Here is a 16,573-nt window from a genome sequence, read left to right on the forward strand (position 1 = left end):
GCTTTACTTCAGAGGCAATAGTGAACCACCAAGGGTTTTTTGAGTTGGAAGAGTGACATCATCTGAGGCCTGCATTAAGACTGCTTTGGTAGCGGTGTAAAGGATAGATTGAAGTAGGAAAATCAATTAAGAGGCTATTATAGTTGGTTAGGTAACAGGTAATAAGTGAAAGACTGAACTAGGGTGGTTGCAATTTGTATGAAAAGCAGGAAATAGGCATGAGAAATATTGCAGTGTTATAATAATCAGGTCTTGACAACAGCCTAGACTGTGAGGAGTAAATGAGCATCCAAGATAACTATGAGGCTGTGAGCCTTAGTATCTAGGAGGGTGATCATGGTCCCATCAAGAGAAAAAGACGTGGCAAGAAAGGGGATGTTTGGCGGTACAGTGCTAAGTTCAGTTTGCAACCCGGTGATTTTGAAGTGCCAACAGGACATCCAGATGGACATGTCTAGAAAATTAGATTGAAATAGGAGACTAGAGTCTGGGGTGGGGGCAGAAGGATGAAAAGATTTGGGAATACCAGTTAGATTGTCAATAGTTAAGATTGTTTATTCTATCATTTTCCTCTTTCTTTTCTTGTGGTTATTTAGATTTTTCCATTATACCTGAGGCATTTTATTTTTCTGCCCCTTATTACCATTAACTAGTCATTATTTAGAATTTATAGATGTGTGTGTGTGTCTGTACTTCCATACATACATATATATGGGTTGGGTTTGCAGGGTCATTTATTGAATAGGACATTGTTAGCTAACTAGAGCCAGGAAGACCTGGGTTCAAGTTTTACCTCTGACATATTATTGACTGTTTAACCTCGAGCAGGGTATATAACCTCTCAGTGCTCTAGATAACTAAGACTTTAAAATTGCAGACAAGATGCTTAGTCACAGTGACGTGAAGTCACAGGCCTGTTCCTTACTCCCATTTTATATGATAAATAGGTGGCGCAGTGCCAGCCCTGGATTCAGGAAGACCTTTTCCTGAGTTCAAATCTGGCCTCAGACACTTAACATCTGTGGGACCCTGGCCAAGTCACCTAACCCTGTTTGCCTTTGTTTCCACATCTGAAAATGAACTAGAGAAGGAAATGGCAAACGACTCTAGGGTTTTTATGAAGAAAACCTCAAAACAGGGTCATGAAGAGTTGGACATGACTGAAAAATGACTCAACAGTCAGGGATTTGAACATTTTATGTCTCTAAAAAAATAGAACACTAGGTCAAGTTGTTTGTTTTTAATTATATGTCTCTTAGTTGAAAAGGAGTTTATTTTCCCCCATGGTCCAATGTCTATTTAGCCACTTTGCTGTCATTGTGAACTTGGTCTCAGGCTAAGAAGAGATTGTATGACTCAGGAGTGTCTTATGAGTAATATTCTGAAGAAGCCAGGGGCACAGAGTTTAGCATATGGGAAGTGGGTAAAAGCTGCCATTTAAAAATGCATTTCTTTTGTTCTATGATAGGTGTCTCACTGAACCACTGATGACTTATAAGTTGCACAAGGATTTCATTGTTGCTGTTAGTAAGTATTTTTTTAAAAAGATATATACTGTTTTAAAATCCAATCATAGCCCAACAACCATCTAAAGTAGTTGTTAACAATTCATTTTGCCATTTTAAATTAAGTTTTGAAATTCATCAGTACTTCAGAGATTCATGATTTTATTAATGTGAGGTACTCCCTGTACTAACCAAAATTATATCCCCTACACACTTCAGTAAATGTCTTCACAATTACCTATGCCAAAGTAAGTTAAATTACCTAATAGGCAGATTTCTGCTGATGAGCCTTTACCAGTTTTAATGATCTTTTATTGACAAAATTCTCATAGTCCACAGACAGACCTGTAACTCAGAGGCTTTCTATCTACCAGAGCATTACCTCCCATAATTCAGTGTCATTTCAACAATATGGTAAAAAATAAAAATAAGATTTTAGTAGAGGAAATTTTGAAACATTAGTTTTAGTTAATCCGTGGTTTAATGTAAAAGGATGTGATACATAAACATCTAATAAAGGGGATGAATTATTTGAAGTTGTTTCATTGATTTCATTGAGTGCCTTTAATAGGTGAATTGCATAAAATAACTTGAGACTTGAATGCATATTGTTGGTACTATCCTGTCTAAAGAAATTAATTTAATTAATTAATTTTAATATTCTGTTATTAAAATCATCTGCTTCATGGGATAAATATACTTTAAGAAAGTTGGACCTACAGTAAAGTTCTTTAGCATAGTGCAGTGCAGTGGAAAGCTTGATGAGCTAGGAATTGAAAGGAATGGTTCTCATTACACCTTAATCATTAATGAGCTTTCTAACTTTCAACAAGCTACCTCACTTCTTTGTCCCCAAGTTTGCCAGTATATAAAATGAGCATGTTGTACTAGCTGATTCCTAAAGTAGCTATATAGTTATATGACTCGATGAAACTATTTTCCTATTAATTTCCATTATAAAAATGGAGATCAGTATTGGACCCTGAGCATAACAAAAATTGAAATGTGAAATGATCCTAATTAAATTCAATAACAACTGTTATCCAATAGGTTGGTTTCTCTTTCCATTATAGCCAAGGAAGAGACAAAGCCCTGATGGGTGGAAGTTTTCAAGGACTTAAAAACAAATTCTTTTTTTCAGTTTTAAAATATTTTTATTTAACATTTTGAGTTCCAAATTCTATCCTTCCCTACTTCCTTCCTCTCCCTGCCCCCTCCCTGATATAGTAAGCAATCAGATTTAGGTTATATGTGTACAATCATGTAAAACATTTCCATATTAGTTGTAAAAATAAATTCTTAACCTTAATGTTGTGAGAAAATCATTTGGAGCTCTGTTATTGGAACCTAGCCCCTGCAAAGAGAGTGAACAAGGCAAAGAGAACAAGTGAAAAATATGAGACTTCTTAATGTCTCTAATTGATTAATGAGCAGAATTTGATCATTATTGGTGTCTGATCTTTGCTTGTAGAAGTTGTTATGTCTACAATGGCTTGCTTTTCATAAATTAGAAACAGTTTCTCTGTTTTGATTAGTGCCTGGAGATACTTACTGGTGTGCAAATAAGCTAATGAACTGTAGAGTTTTACCTCAAAATCCTTACCCATGCACAATGACTTTCTTCTTGTAAAATATCTCTTTAAGAGATTGTCACATGAAAGACTGACAGCAAAATTCCTCATTACAAGTTACATAAGGTTTTCATTGTTGTTTCTGAGTACATCTGAAAAACAAAAGATAAAGGATAGAGTTTATGGTGTTTTAAATCTATACATCCAAGATCAGTTTAATTAGTACAACAGCCATTTATAGCAATTATTAACAATTAATGTTTTCAAATTTTGAAATTCTTCAGAGGTCCATGATTTTATCCATGTAGGTTATTCCTATGCCAGTCAAAATGATAACCTTCTCAGTACTCAATGTATGTGTGTCTATATGATAGCTTCTAAAGGATAATGTCATTTCATGCCAATTTTTTTAGTTGTATCATATTTTAGGTTTTTTTATGGTTTGGAATTTCTTTTAGGCAAGACAGAAAATTTTTTCTTAAGGAGCTATTAAAATATGTGCATAACAAGTATCTTCCATAAATATAACTTTATTTCAAAATGTTTAATGCTTCAATCACAGTCAGTATGCTATGGGTTGGAAGGCTTCAAAAGGTCAAGGTTGTAGGCCAAACTCAGGCACTTACCTCTTATGACTTTGATCAGTTTATTTCATTCTTCTTGTCTTGAGTTTCTCCATTTGTGAAATGAGGGAGCTGGACTAGAGAAGTGATAAATCTCTTCCAGCTAAAACTCTCTACTCTATAAGTTATGTCTGTAACAGTAAAGTATTATTTAAATGTAAGGCTTTGTTTTTCTTTACAGTGATATTAAGTTATAGAAGATTAGGAAATTTGAATTATACAAAATAATGAGTTGAAGGGGAAGTATTTTCCATGTTTTGAACTGTAAACATGACAATATAGTAACAATTTATTAATGAAGAGATAAGAGTTATGACTTTCAATTTGCTAGAAAAGTCTTAAATACAAAAGTAAAAAGGTTTATAAATCCAACAAAAAGAAAATTATCTCATAATCCATAAATTTCAAAAGTTTTTTTTTTAATTTTATTTTAAAATAGAGGAATAGGTTAAAGGTTTTTAATACATGAGTATCTAGTTTTACAAGTTCATAGAATTTAGACCTGGAAGAGAACTCAAAAATCATTTAGTCCAATATCACTGATTTTACAGATGAGAAAAGTTATTCTTGGTCACGTAGTTCAGTGTAGCAGGCTTGGGACTCATTCAGATTCCCTGATGATATATTCGATATACATTCCATGATATCATGCTACTTCCCTCAATCTTGTCCTAAATTAGAATACAGTTAGAGTGCAGGAACACAAACAGGCAAGCTAATGATGTAGTCTGCTGAGAAGAATGAGTAAAGGACAACCAAATCAAGATCATTGGCACTAATAAGAACTGATGGTAAAGAATGAAAATATCCATGAGGTGCGAGAAATAGTTATTTCTCTCTTATGTTAATAACCAATTATTAATTGAAATTGTGATTTTCCCTTTTCTATTTCCTCATTCAGAAATCAGCCCATTGTAGGTTATTTAGCAAGCATCTGAAGGACATTGCTGATAGATGAGATTGCCCAGATCCTTGGGGTACATGCTTTCTGGTCTTGTTCAAGACCCCACATATCTGGGGATGCTTAGTTCTGATTAAAGAGTAAAAAGAATCCAAGCTAGGTGGATTCTGGCCCATTTATGTTTTCTTCAGGCAAGCTTGGGTGAGGAGTAGATCTCTTTGTCTCTACTGCCTGAGGCTGGTGGTGATCTGGGAGTAAGAGTGTCATAATTAGTCACATCCCAGCCCCTCATTAGAATAGATTTGATTGCTGCCTATCAGGAACATTCACTCTTCTGAGGGCATATAAGCATTGAGAGGTCTCCATGATTCATCTGTTTATTTCCAAGAGAAAGCCAGATGATCATCCTTTTGTTAATTACTTGTTAGCCATAATTAATAAACTTATTAACTACCCAGAAACTAAGTCCTTTGAACTTTTTATTCCTCACAAAGGGAAAAGACAAAGGAAACACAAGCTAAAATGGTACAGCAAATTTGGACTATTTAGTGAAGGGGCAAACACTAAGGTGAGCCAGCCTCTGAGGGCTTCACTGTATAACAAACAGTAATAGCTATCATTCATAAAAATGATTTTACATGAATCGTGAGAAACTAAAATTATTTACTTGAACACTATGGAAAATGAAGAACCAAAGAAATATCTCTACAAAAATCAGTTTCATGAGGATTTTAGACAAGCAATTTACTAAAAATGACTGGTATTCTCACTGCATAATTGTATTCAAGTCTCATTTTCTCTGGCTTAGAATATACCAAATTTTTAAGGTGTGATATGACACATCAGATTCTTAAGATTCATCATGTCTGTTATACTAACACTATAACATATGCTATACATCTGAATATGAGGAAACAGTCAAAGAATTTTTGGCAGAAAATAGTAATTCACAGAAACTGTATAGCGCACACACACAGACGTACACACACATGCAGGTGGCATTGTATTCAGTTCTTCATGAAGTTTAAACCTTATGCCTTTTGTTCTTCATAGCAGGCTGGATAACAAAACCAAACGCAAGAACTTGCTCTTTAAAAAAGACACCTTTCGAACATAAAGACACTTAAAGAGTACAGACAGAAAGACATGTATAGGTGAACAAAATTTTCTTTGCTACAGATGTTACAGTTGTGCTTTGCAGATAAAGTAACAATAAAAATTGACAATATTAAAAAGATAAACAGAAACTACATTATGTTTAAAGGTACCATAAATAACATGTGTACCAAATAGCTTCTCATAAATGTTCCTGAAAGGAAAGCTAATTGAATTGCAAAAGAAAGAGACAGGGTACCAGAATTGTAGAATACTTTAATATCTCTCTTTCAGAATTGGACAAAACTAACATGAAAGATTTAAAAAAGAAGGAAAGCATAGAACTGAACAAATTGTTAAAATAATTAGATTTAATGGACTTCAGATGATTCACAAATTATCTTTTTAAAGATGATCTTTTAAAAAGTGGGAATATTAAAGAACTGATGTACTTCTCAGTATTTTGTGGTACCTTTACAAAACTTGATCATCTGATAGGACATAGAAGAACTACAAATGCATGTTAAAATAATGCAGAAACATTAAAAATATGTTTCTTTATGCCATAATACTATAAATATTAATGAATAAAGGAATAAACAAAAGATATCAACCTAAATTAGATAAAGTAATAACATCCCAAATAATGAGTGAGTCAAAGAACAAATAACAGAAACAATGTAAAAGAAAAAACAACAATGGAACCACATGCAAGCACTTGTAGGAGTGCTTAAAGTGCTTAGAATAAATATTATATTTCAGAAAACATGATAGCAAAACAGGAAAAGAGAATATTAATGAACTGTTTATTAAAGATACGTATGACCAGAAAGAATTGAGCTGGCAGTATGGCAAAAATGAGTGACAACAGGTTAGTAACAATTAAGAAATTAAAAAAACTAATGGAAGGCCTCAATTGTGAATCCTTTTGGTGGATTCTCTTTGAAAGATTTAAAGAAAAACATGGAAAAAAATTGCATGAGATAAGAAAGCAGAGAGGTTGTGATATGCATTGGTGGAAGGAGTGCCCTTACTGATGAAATCACAGCTCCATCAAAGTAAGTAAACTATAATAGTTTTGTGAGCCACCTGCTTGCTACCAATAATAAATGAATAATGCTAGTGGTTAAAACTTATTAGCAAACAAATGTGTCCTTGTATAGTACAATTCAATGTATATTAGAATGCTGTGTATGTACTATATACAAAAAGTTGTATATTACAATGCTAAGATAACAAGAAATTCTGAATTTAAATGCCAATAAGTGTTAAAGGAGGTTGGATATTGATTTCCCAGGCTGAATTCTTAGATATTCATATAAATGATGTAAGAATTTAGCTTTGTGATTGAGGTTGTGACATGTTAATAAGTGCCTTCTTATTTAAGGAGTAACATATGTTTCCATGTATTGATGACTTAGACCTTTATCAATTCTCTTTTATTACAGAATCTGATGACCAAAACTACAGGGTGGAGGCAGTCCATGCATTGGTGCACAAATTACCAGAAAAAAACAGAGAGATGTTGGACATCTTAATAAGACATTTAGTCAAGTAATTCCCCTCACCAATTCTTTCCTGTTTTCCATATCATTGTAATTTCTGCTTGATAGATAATATACAGCTTAGGAATCTTAAACTAGATTGCAGTGACATCTATACTTTTAATTAGGGGCCCACTTTCATCAGTAAGGTGAGATTGAAGAGTACCAGAAGGGTAAGTAGCATGGAAAATCTTGCCTCTTTTTAAAGTTAGTTTGAGTATGGCTTTTGGAGGGATCATAGTATCATAAAGTTGAGTCTGAAAGGACTTTCGATGTCATCATCCATCCCTGTATCATGCTTATTTTACATTCAATAATTATTTTTTTTGGCAATTGGAGTTGCCCAGGGTCACACAGCTAGTGTCAAGTATTCAGTCTGAGGCTGAATTTGAACTTAGGTCCTCCTGACTTCAGGGCCAGTGCTCGATCCACTGTGCTGCCTAGCTGCCCCATCATGCTCATTTTACAAATGAGAAAATGGAAGCCCTGTGAGTTTTTGATTTGTTCGATGTCACAGAAGTAGTAAATGGCAGAACTTGGATTTGAATCCTGTAATGCCAGAGCTGGCACTCTTTGCACTATACAGTGCTACCTCATAATTGGTTCTTATTAAATATAGGTATAATTCACTGAGGAGTCATATGGAGAGAAGATATTTAAATGCTACTGCTTTGAAATCAGATCAGAATGAAATAAAAGCTTGGCTTAGGTTGAAGAAGTTGGGAGTTACACTTATGAACAAGAAGCAGCTGACTCATGGAAGTGATCCCATGTGTGCTTGTACTCACAATTGCTATTTTGACCAGATGGTGCAGTTATTTTTCTGTTTTATGGCCACAAGCTCACCTTCTAACCTTGGGCAGCCATCTCACAAATCTATTGCGTTTATCACAGAAGGGATCGATCACTGGCAAGTGGCTTCTTGGAAATTTTCATTTAACTCCTTTACTGGAAAAATAACTTAAAGCTCATCTTTCTATGTTACTAAAAATGAGATATTTCTATTGTCTTATAATAATAGTTATAAGCATAATAATGTTATAGACATATAATAATAATAGCAAGCATATAGTATTTTAAGGTTTACAAAGGACATTAAAACTGTTATTTCATTTTATACTCACAATAACCGGGGAGGTAGTTGCTATTATTATCCCCACTTTACAGATGAGGAAACTGAGGCAGACAGGTTAGATGACTTGCTCAGAGTCACACAGCTAAGTAAGAGTCTGAGGCTGGATTTGAACTTAGGTCTTCCTGATTCCAGTACTTTATCTTCTGGACCACCCAGCTACCTTTATATGCAAATGACTATAGATACACACACACACACACACACACACACACACACACACACACACACACACACACACAATAACCCCTTTAAAGATATTCTGCTGGATGGAAAAGGCTTGGCTTAATATGTGCCCTCTGCCCACCACAATGTGAATGTTCAGAAATACTTTCCTTAAAGCAGGAACAGTAGATGTCAATTGCCATGCCTACAATATACAAGGTTCCTGAATAGGAGCTGGAAATACAAAGGCAAAAACAAAGCAGTCTTTAGATCAAGGATCATTTTACCTAGGACAGGTGCTCCTAACTTGGAGTTGTAAATGTTTAAAAAAATTGTTGCTAACTGTATTTCAATATAATTGGTTTCCTTTTAATCTTCTGTATTTTATTTTATGCATTAAGCATTCTGAAGAGGGGTCCATGGAATTTCACCAAAGCGCTAAGCAGGCCCATTAAAAAAAATTTATAACCTCTCCTCTAAGGGATGGTGACAGAGTCAGTATATACACAAATAAATATAATATCAAGTCATTTAAGGGAAGAGAGTACTAGCAACAGAGGAGATCCAGATGGGTTTCATAGAGGAAATGGAACATGAACTGAGCCTTGAAGAAAAATTGTTGGATGTGAATAGTGGTAGATCCAAAAAGTAGATATCAGTTTTTGTTTTTAAAAAAAGTTCCTCTGGTAGGCATATAATGTCCTGCTTTGTTTCAAGAAAACTGAAGAAATTACTTTAAAATGTAAATGAGAGCATCGAAATGACTCAACAGGCAGTCAGTAATCAAGAGAAGAAAGGAAATAGTAAGGGTGAGCTTAGCCATCTTTGATTTCAAGTCACCTGGACCAAATGTAAGTTCATTCTAGAGTCAAGTGGAACAGTGAATGGAGTGCTAGGCCTGACATCAGAAAAACTTAAAAGAGTTTAAATCAAGCCTCAGATGTTTACTAGTTTTCTGGCTCTCTTAAACCTCTGTTTCCAGTTTAACCAACTATACAATGAGGATAATGATAATACCTAAATCACAGGTTTGTTGTGAGGTCAAATGAGATATTTGTAAAGTGCTTAGCTAGCACAGTGGCTGCCACATAGTAGGTGTTTAATAAATGTATATTTCCTTCCTTCATTCTTGAGACCTGAAAGAACTGACAGACAAGATTACAGAGCTACTATCAGTGATATTTGAAGGATTATGGAAAAATTCCAGTATTTGAGCAGGACAAATGTTTTTTCTAGTTATGTGTGTGTATAAATATTTTTAATGTACAAAATCAGGACAATATTTGCCTTTCTCCAGACCTATAGACATATGTATATGTATATACACATATGTGTAAGTGTGTGTGCTTATGTGTGTAGAGGGAGAGAGGGGGTGGAGAGAGACAGACAGACAAAGAGGCAGAGAAAATATGAACCAAGCTCATTTAGATTTTTTTGATAGGATTACTAAACTGCTAGATAAGGGTAATTCTTTGAATACAGTTTACCTAGATTTTAGTAAAGTTTTAAATAAAATATCTCATTCTGTTCTTATGAAAAAAGATGAAGTATTATAGATTAAACAGTAGTATAATCAGATGTATTCAGAACTGATTAGATAATCTGACTCAAAAGGTAATTGTTAGTGGTGCCAATGGCAAATTAACAGGTCTCCACTGGAGAACCCCTGGGTTGTGTGGTTTTTTTTTTCACATTTTTAGCAATGTCTTAGATAAAAGCATAAATGTTATATTCATTAAGTATACAGATAACACAAAGCTAGGAGGCATAGCTAAACAAATAAATGGTAGGCTCCAAAAGGCTCTTGACAGGCTAGAGAATTGGTTTGAATCCAACAAGATAATGTTCAGTAGGGAAAAATGTAAAGTTTTGCATCTGAGTACAAAAAATCAGTATCACAAGCATGGAAGAGGCATGGGGAGAAAGCAGTTATTCTGGAAAAGGAATGAGTGTTTTCATGAACTTATTTAGCAGTGTTGTTGTTGAGTCATTTCAGTTGTGTCTTACTCTCTGTGAAGTTTTGGAGTTTTCTTGGTAAAGATACTGGAATGGTTTGCCATTTCCTTCTCCAGCTCATTTTACAGATGAGAAAACTGAGGCAAACAGGGTTAAGTGAACATGCCTGGGGTCACAGACATTTGTAAGTATCTGAGGCCAGATTTGAATTAAGGAAGATAAGTCTTACTGACTCTGTTTTTGCCAGTGCTCTATCTACTGCACCACTCAGCTGCCTTTAGCAATGTTAGGTAGCTATCATAAAAGTTAATGTGATCTTGGAATGAATTAAGAAGGTCATAACTTCCAGGAATGGTGAGGTCATGGTCTCACTCCACTCTGCTTTTGTCAGACTTCATCTGAAGTATTGTGTTTGATTCTGGGCATTGATAAGCTAGAGAAAAGCCAGAGGAAGACAACTAGAATGGTGAAAGAACTAAGCCTATATAGACTGGAGAAGAGACTCAGGGGACACATCATAGTTCTTCTCAAGTATTTGAAGCTCTGTGAAAAGAAAAAGGGACTAAATATGTTCCTTTTGGCCCCAGAGGACAGTAGGTGGAAGTTACAAAAAGACAAATTTAGGCTTGATGTCAGGAAAAACTTCTTAATTATTAGAGCTGTCCACAAGTGGAATAGGCTGCCTGGAGAGATGATGAGTTCCATGTCCTTGGTGATCTTCAAGCAGAGGCTGGATAATCATTTATCAAGTATATTATATGGAAGACCCTCAAATGCTGTGGCTGTCAGAAAAAAAAAAGGTTGGTTAAAGACCTTGACAGTGTTTTTGGAAAGGAACAGAATACCTGTTTTTCAAACTGCCCTACCTGTCTGGAAATCATGCATTATCTACATCTTGGTCACCAGTGCAGTAATTTTGACATTTATTTGTTATACACCATTCATCTGTTAATTCATCATTTATTAACAATGTGCAGCTATGTGCTGTGCTACGTTTATTGGTGTTAAAAGCTAAATAAGTGTAGTTACTGCTTTTCTGAAGATTGCTTGGTCCACTCTGTGGCAGTTTTATGGGGTTAAAAGAATGAAAATTTAAAAGACCCTCTCGTTTGTTGTAATAGAAATAGCAAATCAGTTTAGGATTAGCTCAGCTATTGTTTATTGACAGCTAGATCACTTGTGTTTTTCTGGGCAAGTCAGTTAACCTCTATGTACCTCAGTTTCCTCATCTGAATAGTGAGGCAGTTGGCCTAGATGACTCTTGAAATCCCAACTCTAGGTCTGTGATCTTTTGATTACGTGAGTACTAGGTTTCCTTGTGGCTCTAAAGCTCTTTGTTTCAAAAATGTTTTAAATAAGTATTTGCATTAATTTAATCTTTTTCAACAAACTACATTAGTTCCTTTTAAAAATTCCTACTCTAAAATGTATTTTACATGTAAATACAAAAAATGACACAACAGGGTTATTGCTGAACATGATATGTAGAAACTCCAAATGTTTGTAGATTTTGAATTAAAGTTACTAGAGAATAGGGCATAAAACAAACATCTGTTGGTTATATTCATACTTGAGGAAAAAGTCTCTTTGTACATGCTGCCTTTTGCTTTTTTTTCCGTAAAAATGTCCTTAAAATAGATTCCAAATGATTTCATAACCGTTCCTAGCAAAGGTCTGATTGCTAATTGGTACACATCCTAATATGAATTTCCTCTTTTCATCCAATAAGTTTAGATATTTCCAAAAGGAAACAGTCATGTGTCTGTCTCCCTACCTGACTGAATGAATGAGGTGGATAGTCAGCTGAAATGCTTGATTACCTGTGTCTGTATCTATTTAGTAACCTTAGGTAGAGGGTAATTCCATGGGGAGAATATTGGTTATCAAAATGTTCCCTCTTATATATAGCTGGGTTATCAACTCTCTTTTTAGAAAGAGACTGAGGAGGCAACTAGGTGGCACAGTGGAGAGAGCACCAGCACTGGAGTCAGGAAGATTTGAGTTCAAATGTGGCCTGAGACACATGAACTCACTAGCTGTGTGACCCTGGCCAAGTCACTTAACCCCAATTGCCTCAGAGGGGGAAAAAAGAGATTGAGTTTTGAGCTGATTTTCAAATTTATACTCACTCATTCTCAGTGAGATTAATATTAACCTCTTTGTTTCACTATCAAGTGCTATGATTTTAGCAAAAATATCTCAAATTATTGCCAATTTAATTTCATTGTGAGGGCATTATTTAAAAACACACTTTTTATAGAGATCTTCAGTAAGGAAATAATTAAAAATGTTTAGCTTGAAAGTCCAAGAGCACTGAAGGATACTCAGCACCTAAGTATTCATATTTGAAACACAGTAAATCCAGTTAATCCTGTATTGGATGTAAAAGGACAAGAGGGAGGAGAGAGTACAGGAAAAATTTTCTCTTTCTTGTTCTGCCCAAAGGAGTCTGTAATTTCTGTTGTCCTGGACAGAGGGCCAGCAACCGAAACTAGAATATTGTATTCCATTTTCTTAGTTAACCATGTCATAATAAAAGAATGAGACTTTTGAAAGATTTTAATGTGGTTTTATAGAAGGAACATTATTAGATTAGGATTCTAAAGATCAGAGTTATAGGTGCAGCTTTTGAACATTCTTCCTTTTTATTCTCTATAAAGAATTGGCACAGGGGCAGCTAGGTGGCACAATAGATAGAACTCCGGGCTTGGAGTCAGGAGGACCTGAGTTCAAATTCAGCCTCAGACACTTGACACTTACTAGCTGTGTGACCTTGGGCAAGTCACTTAACCCTGATTGCCTCACCAAAAAGCAGGGGGAAAAAAAAGAGAGTACCAGATGATCATATTAATTAAAAGAAAAGGAGATCTCGAGGATATTTGGTTTTAGAATATAGAGACATAGACTTGAACATTTCTGTACACATTAGCAATATGAGCCCAGGCAAGTGCCCCCTGTCAGTTTTCTAGTAGTTTCAAACTTTTTTAGTCTAGAGGGGAATTTCATCATTAGGGAACTCCTTACATCCATGAAAACACATGTACTTCCTCTTTCAAAAAATATTTTTTTCTTCCTCTCCTTGTTCTTCTTCTTGTCTCCTTTTACACATGCACATGCACATATATACATGCAAACATGCATACATGCATGCAATTAATTATATTATCATATAATTATTATACAGTATTATAGTATGTATACAAATATATTTAAGTTAACTGTATATGTGTGTGTATATGTGTGTGTGTGTGTGTGTGTGTGTGTATGTATTCTTCCCTTCCCTTTCTTCTCATTCTCTCTCCTCATCTTCTTCCTTCTCTGTCTTCATTCTATTCCTTCCTAGAATCCATTTTGAGTCCTTCTGTTGACAAGTTTTATGGGACTCATCTGGGCAACGGGATGAAGACAATGTTTAATCCAGAAAGTGAATATGTTTATGGATGATCAAGTTGAAATGGGAAAGCATTCCATTATTGGTAAATTACACCACTACACTCTTAGCCAAACATATATCCTGATTATGGATGAAATTGTTGCTGTAATATAAAGAATGCTAGATGTGAAGAGGCTGCATTTGGAGTCAGATGACCTATGTTCAAATCCTTTTTCTGCCCCTTACCTTAACTGTGTGTCCTGGGGATTTGCTTTCCTCATCAAATGCAAAATCCTGCACTTAGGTGACCTCTAAGGACTTTTCTGAATTAATATCCAGACTCTAATCCTGGAGTCTGGGAGACCTGGCTTCAAATCCCATCTTTGACAATTACTAGCCATGTATCATTGGGCAAGCCACTTAGAGCTCCTGTGTCCTCCTTTGTATAGGTGGAATAGTCATGGTTTTCGCCCTTACCTCACAGGATAACTGTGAAAGATACTTGTGAAACAATGTGTAAAGGGCTTTGTGAATCCTCAAAAGCTCTATATAAATGTTAACCCTTATTATCATCATGATTATTAATTAAAACTATAAGAATACTTTGGGATGCTAGGTGGTGCAGTGGGTAGGGTGCTGGGCCTGAAGTCAGGAAGATTCATTTTCCTGTGTTCAAATCCAGCTATGTGTCCCTGGACAAGTGACTTAACCCTGTTTGTCTTAGTTCCTCATCTGTAAAATGACCTAGAGAAGAAAATGGCAAATCACGTCAGTATTTTTGCCAAGAAAACCCCAAATGGGGTCACAAAGAGTGGGACACAACTGAAAAATGACTCAACAACATCATACAAATGCTTATAAGTCATATAATTCTGCTTGAAAACTTTTGGATGTTTTCAGGTCATTTCAAAATGTGGAATTAGGCTGAATAGCTGCTTGTTCATTCATGCTTTATCCTTGTTCAGGTTGAAATGATACCATTTAGGATTCCGGTCTCCTGAGGAAGATGTCATTAAAGTAGATGCATAGGACCAGGGATTCCAGGCCAGGAATATTTCTGTAAAGCTGTACTATACCCAGATTACCTGAAAGAGTCAATGAGCATCCCTAAATGCTTATGACCCTTTAAGTACTGAGGAAAACAAAGCTCTTTATTGTCTTTTCTTGATTAGCTGTGCAATTAGATGGGATAAATGGCATAGAAAATTCAAAATAGCTATTAATCTGGTATTATTTGTCCTTGGCTTTAGGAGATACCCTAAGGTGGTGGGGTTTTTCCCCTTCCCAATATACTGCATACTCAGTTGTCTTAATTATATTTTTAAAAAAATCTTACCCAAAAAATTTGAGAAGTCAACTCCCCCTACTCCTTTGCAGAGGTGGGAGCAAAATCCACACCTGTGGAACATTGTGTCTAATGTTTGATTTTTCAATGTATTCATAGGTTTTACTGATTTTTTTTCTCTTCCTCCTTTTTTTTTTCCTTTTTAGTAATTTTTTTTATAAGATATGGCTCTGGGTTGGGGGGAGAAGGGTACAGGGGAAATCTAAGGAATGTAAAAACAAAAAAATATTTTAAAGATAAAATGGGGTGAGATTTCAAGAATCCCTCTGGTTTAAAACTTTGATTTAAAACAAAAATTATTTTTCATTTCTTGACCCCACAGCAATCAGTGGCCAAAAAAAAAAGTGATGGCTGGAGGAGCTTAAGGTAGGGATGGTAACAGAATAGCCTAGAGGAATACTACATATAGTGGGAAAAAATGACCTGCAATCCAAAATGTGGATATACACACAGGTCGTTACAAATTCATTGCCTTCCAGCAGTTAGATTCTTTAAAGTTGGATTAATATGTTTTTCTAATTATTCATTTTGAATTTTTATTTATAGAGTATCACTGCATAGCCAGCAGAATCTCATGACTGTCTCCAATCTTGGAGTCATCTTTGGTCCAACTCTGATGCGGGCGCAGGAAGAGACAGTAGCTGCTATGATGAACATCAAATTCCAGAACATTGTGGTTGAGATTCTGATAGAGCACTATGAGAAGGTATGGCCAAGTATTTGCCTAAAAGGGGCCTTAAAGAATTAGGGAGTAAATGAATGGAAAAAAAAGCCGAGTAGATGAAAATAAAAGTATTTCCTAAAGTCCATACTATGTGCTAAGCACTGTGCTAAATGCTGGGGATTCAAATAAAAAAGCAAAGACAGTCCCTGACCTCAAGAACCTTATATTCTAAGAGGGGACACAGTTACAGGGGAACAGTGGCCAGGGAAAGGAATTTTATTTTGGAAAGTGGCAGGATTGGTGAGTGGAACCACTGGGGAGTATATTAACAAGGCAGGTGGCAAGAACATGCCTGGGAATGGTAAGTTAAGCATAGCCATTGCCCCTTAGGTACAGGGGACCATCTGAGTGAGGCACTCACCAATAGGGATAACAGAGAAGTTATAAAACTTGTTAGAAATGTAAAGAAAGGAGGGATGGTAAGAGCTGTCCTTGTGTGACTTGAAAGGAAACAGAATAGAATCTCTAGACTTTTTCTCCTTACCTTTATCCAAGGGAGACTTTCATTCCTACCAAGGATGGAACAGGAGGTTGGGACCATAGGACTAGAATTCTGCTCTCCTTAGAGAGAGGGTACCAGACTAGAAGCATATCTATTTGTCCACTTAAATATCAGACATCTAGGGAATATGATCAGGT

General features: G+C 35.4%; 1 protein-coding gene across 1 annotated transcript in view; it reads left to right on the forward strand.

Annotated features, from left to right (window-relative positions):
- Nucleotides 1-16,573, forward strand: part of ARHGAP42 (Rho GTPase activating protein 42) — a 392,658-nt gene that overhangs the window by 345,663 nt on the left and 30,422 nt on the right. Inside the window, exons 16-18 of the mRNA XM_020996109.2 lie at nucleotides 1,469-1,527; nucleotides 7,144-7,249; nucleotides 15,757-15,916. Of these exons, the coding sequence (XP_020851768.1) occupies nucleotides 1,469-1,527; nucleotides 7,144-7,249; nucleotides 15,757-15,916 (325 nt within the window). The remainder of the gene's footprint in view (nucleotides 1-1,468; nucleotides 1,528-7,143; nucleotides 7,250-15,756; nucleotides 15,917-16,573) is intronic.

This window comes from Phascolarctos cinereus, unplaced genomic scaffold, assembly GCF_003287225.1.
Source record: "Phascolarctos cinereus isolate Bilbo 61053 unplaced genomic scaffold, phaCin_HiC Scaffold_726;HRSCAF=1367, whole genome shotgun sequence".
Classification (NCBI taxonomy): domain Eukaryota; kingdom Metazoa; phylum Chordata; class Mammalia; order Diprotodontia; family Phascolarctidae; genus Phascolarctos; species Phascolarctos cinereus.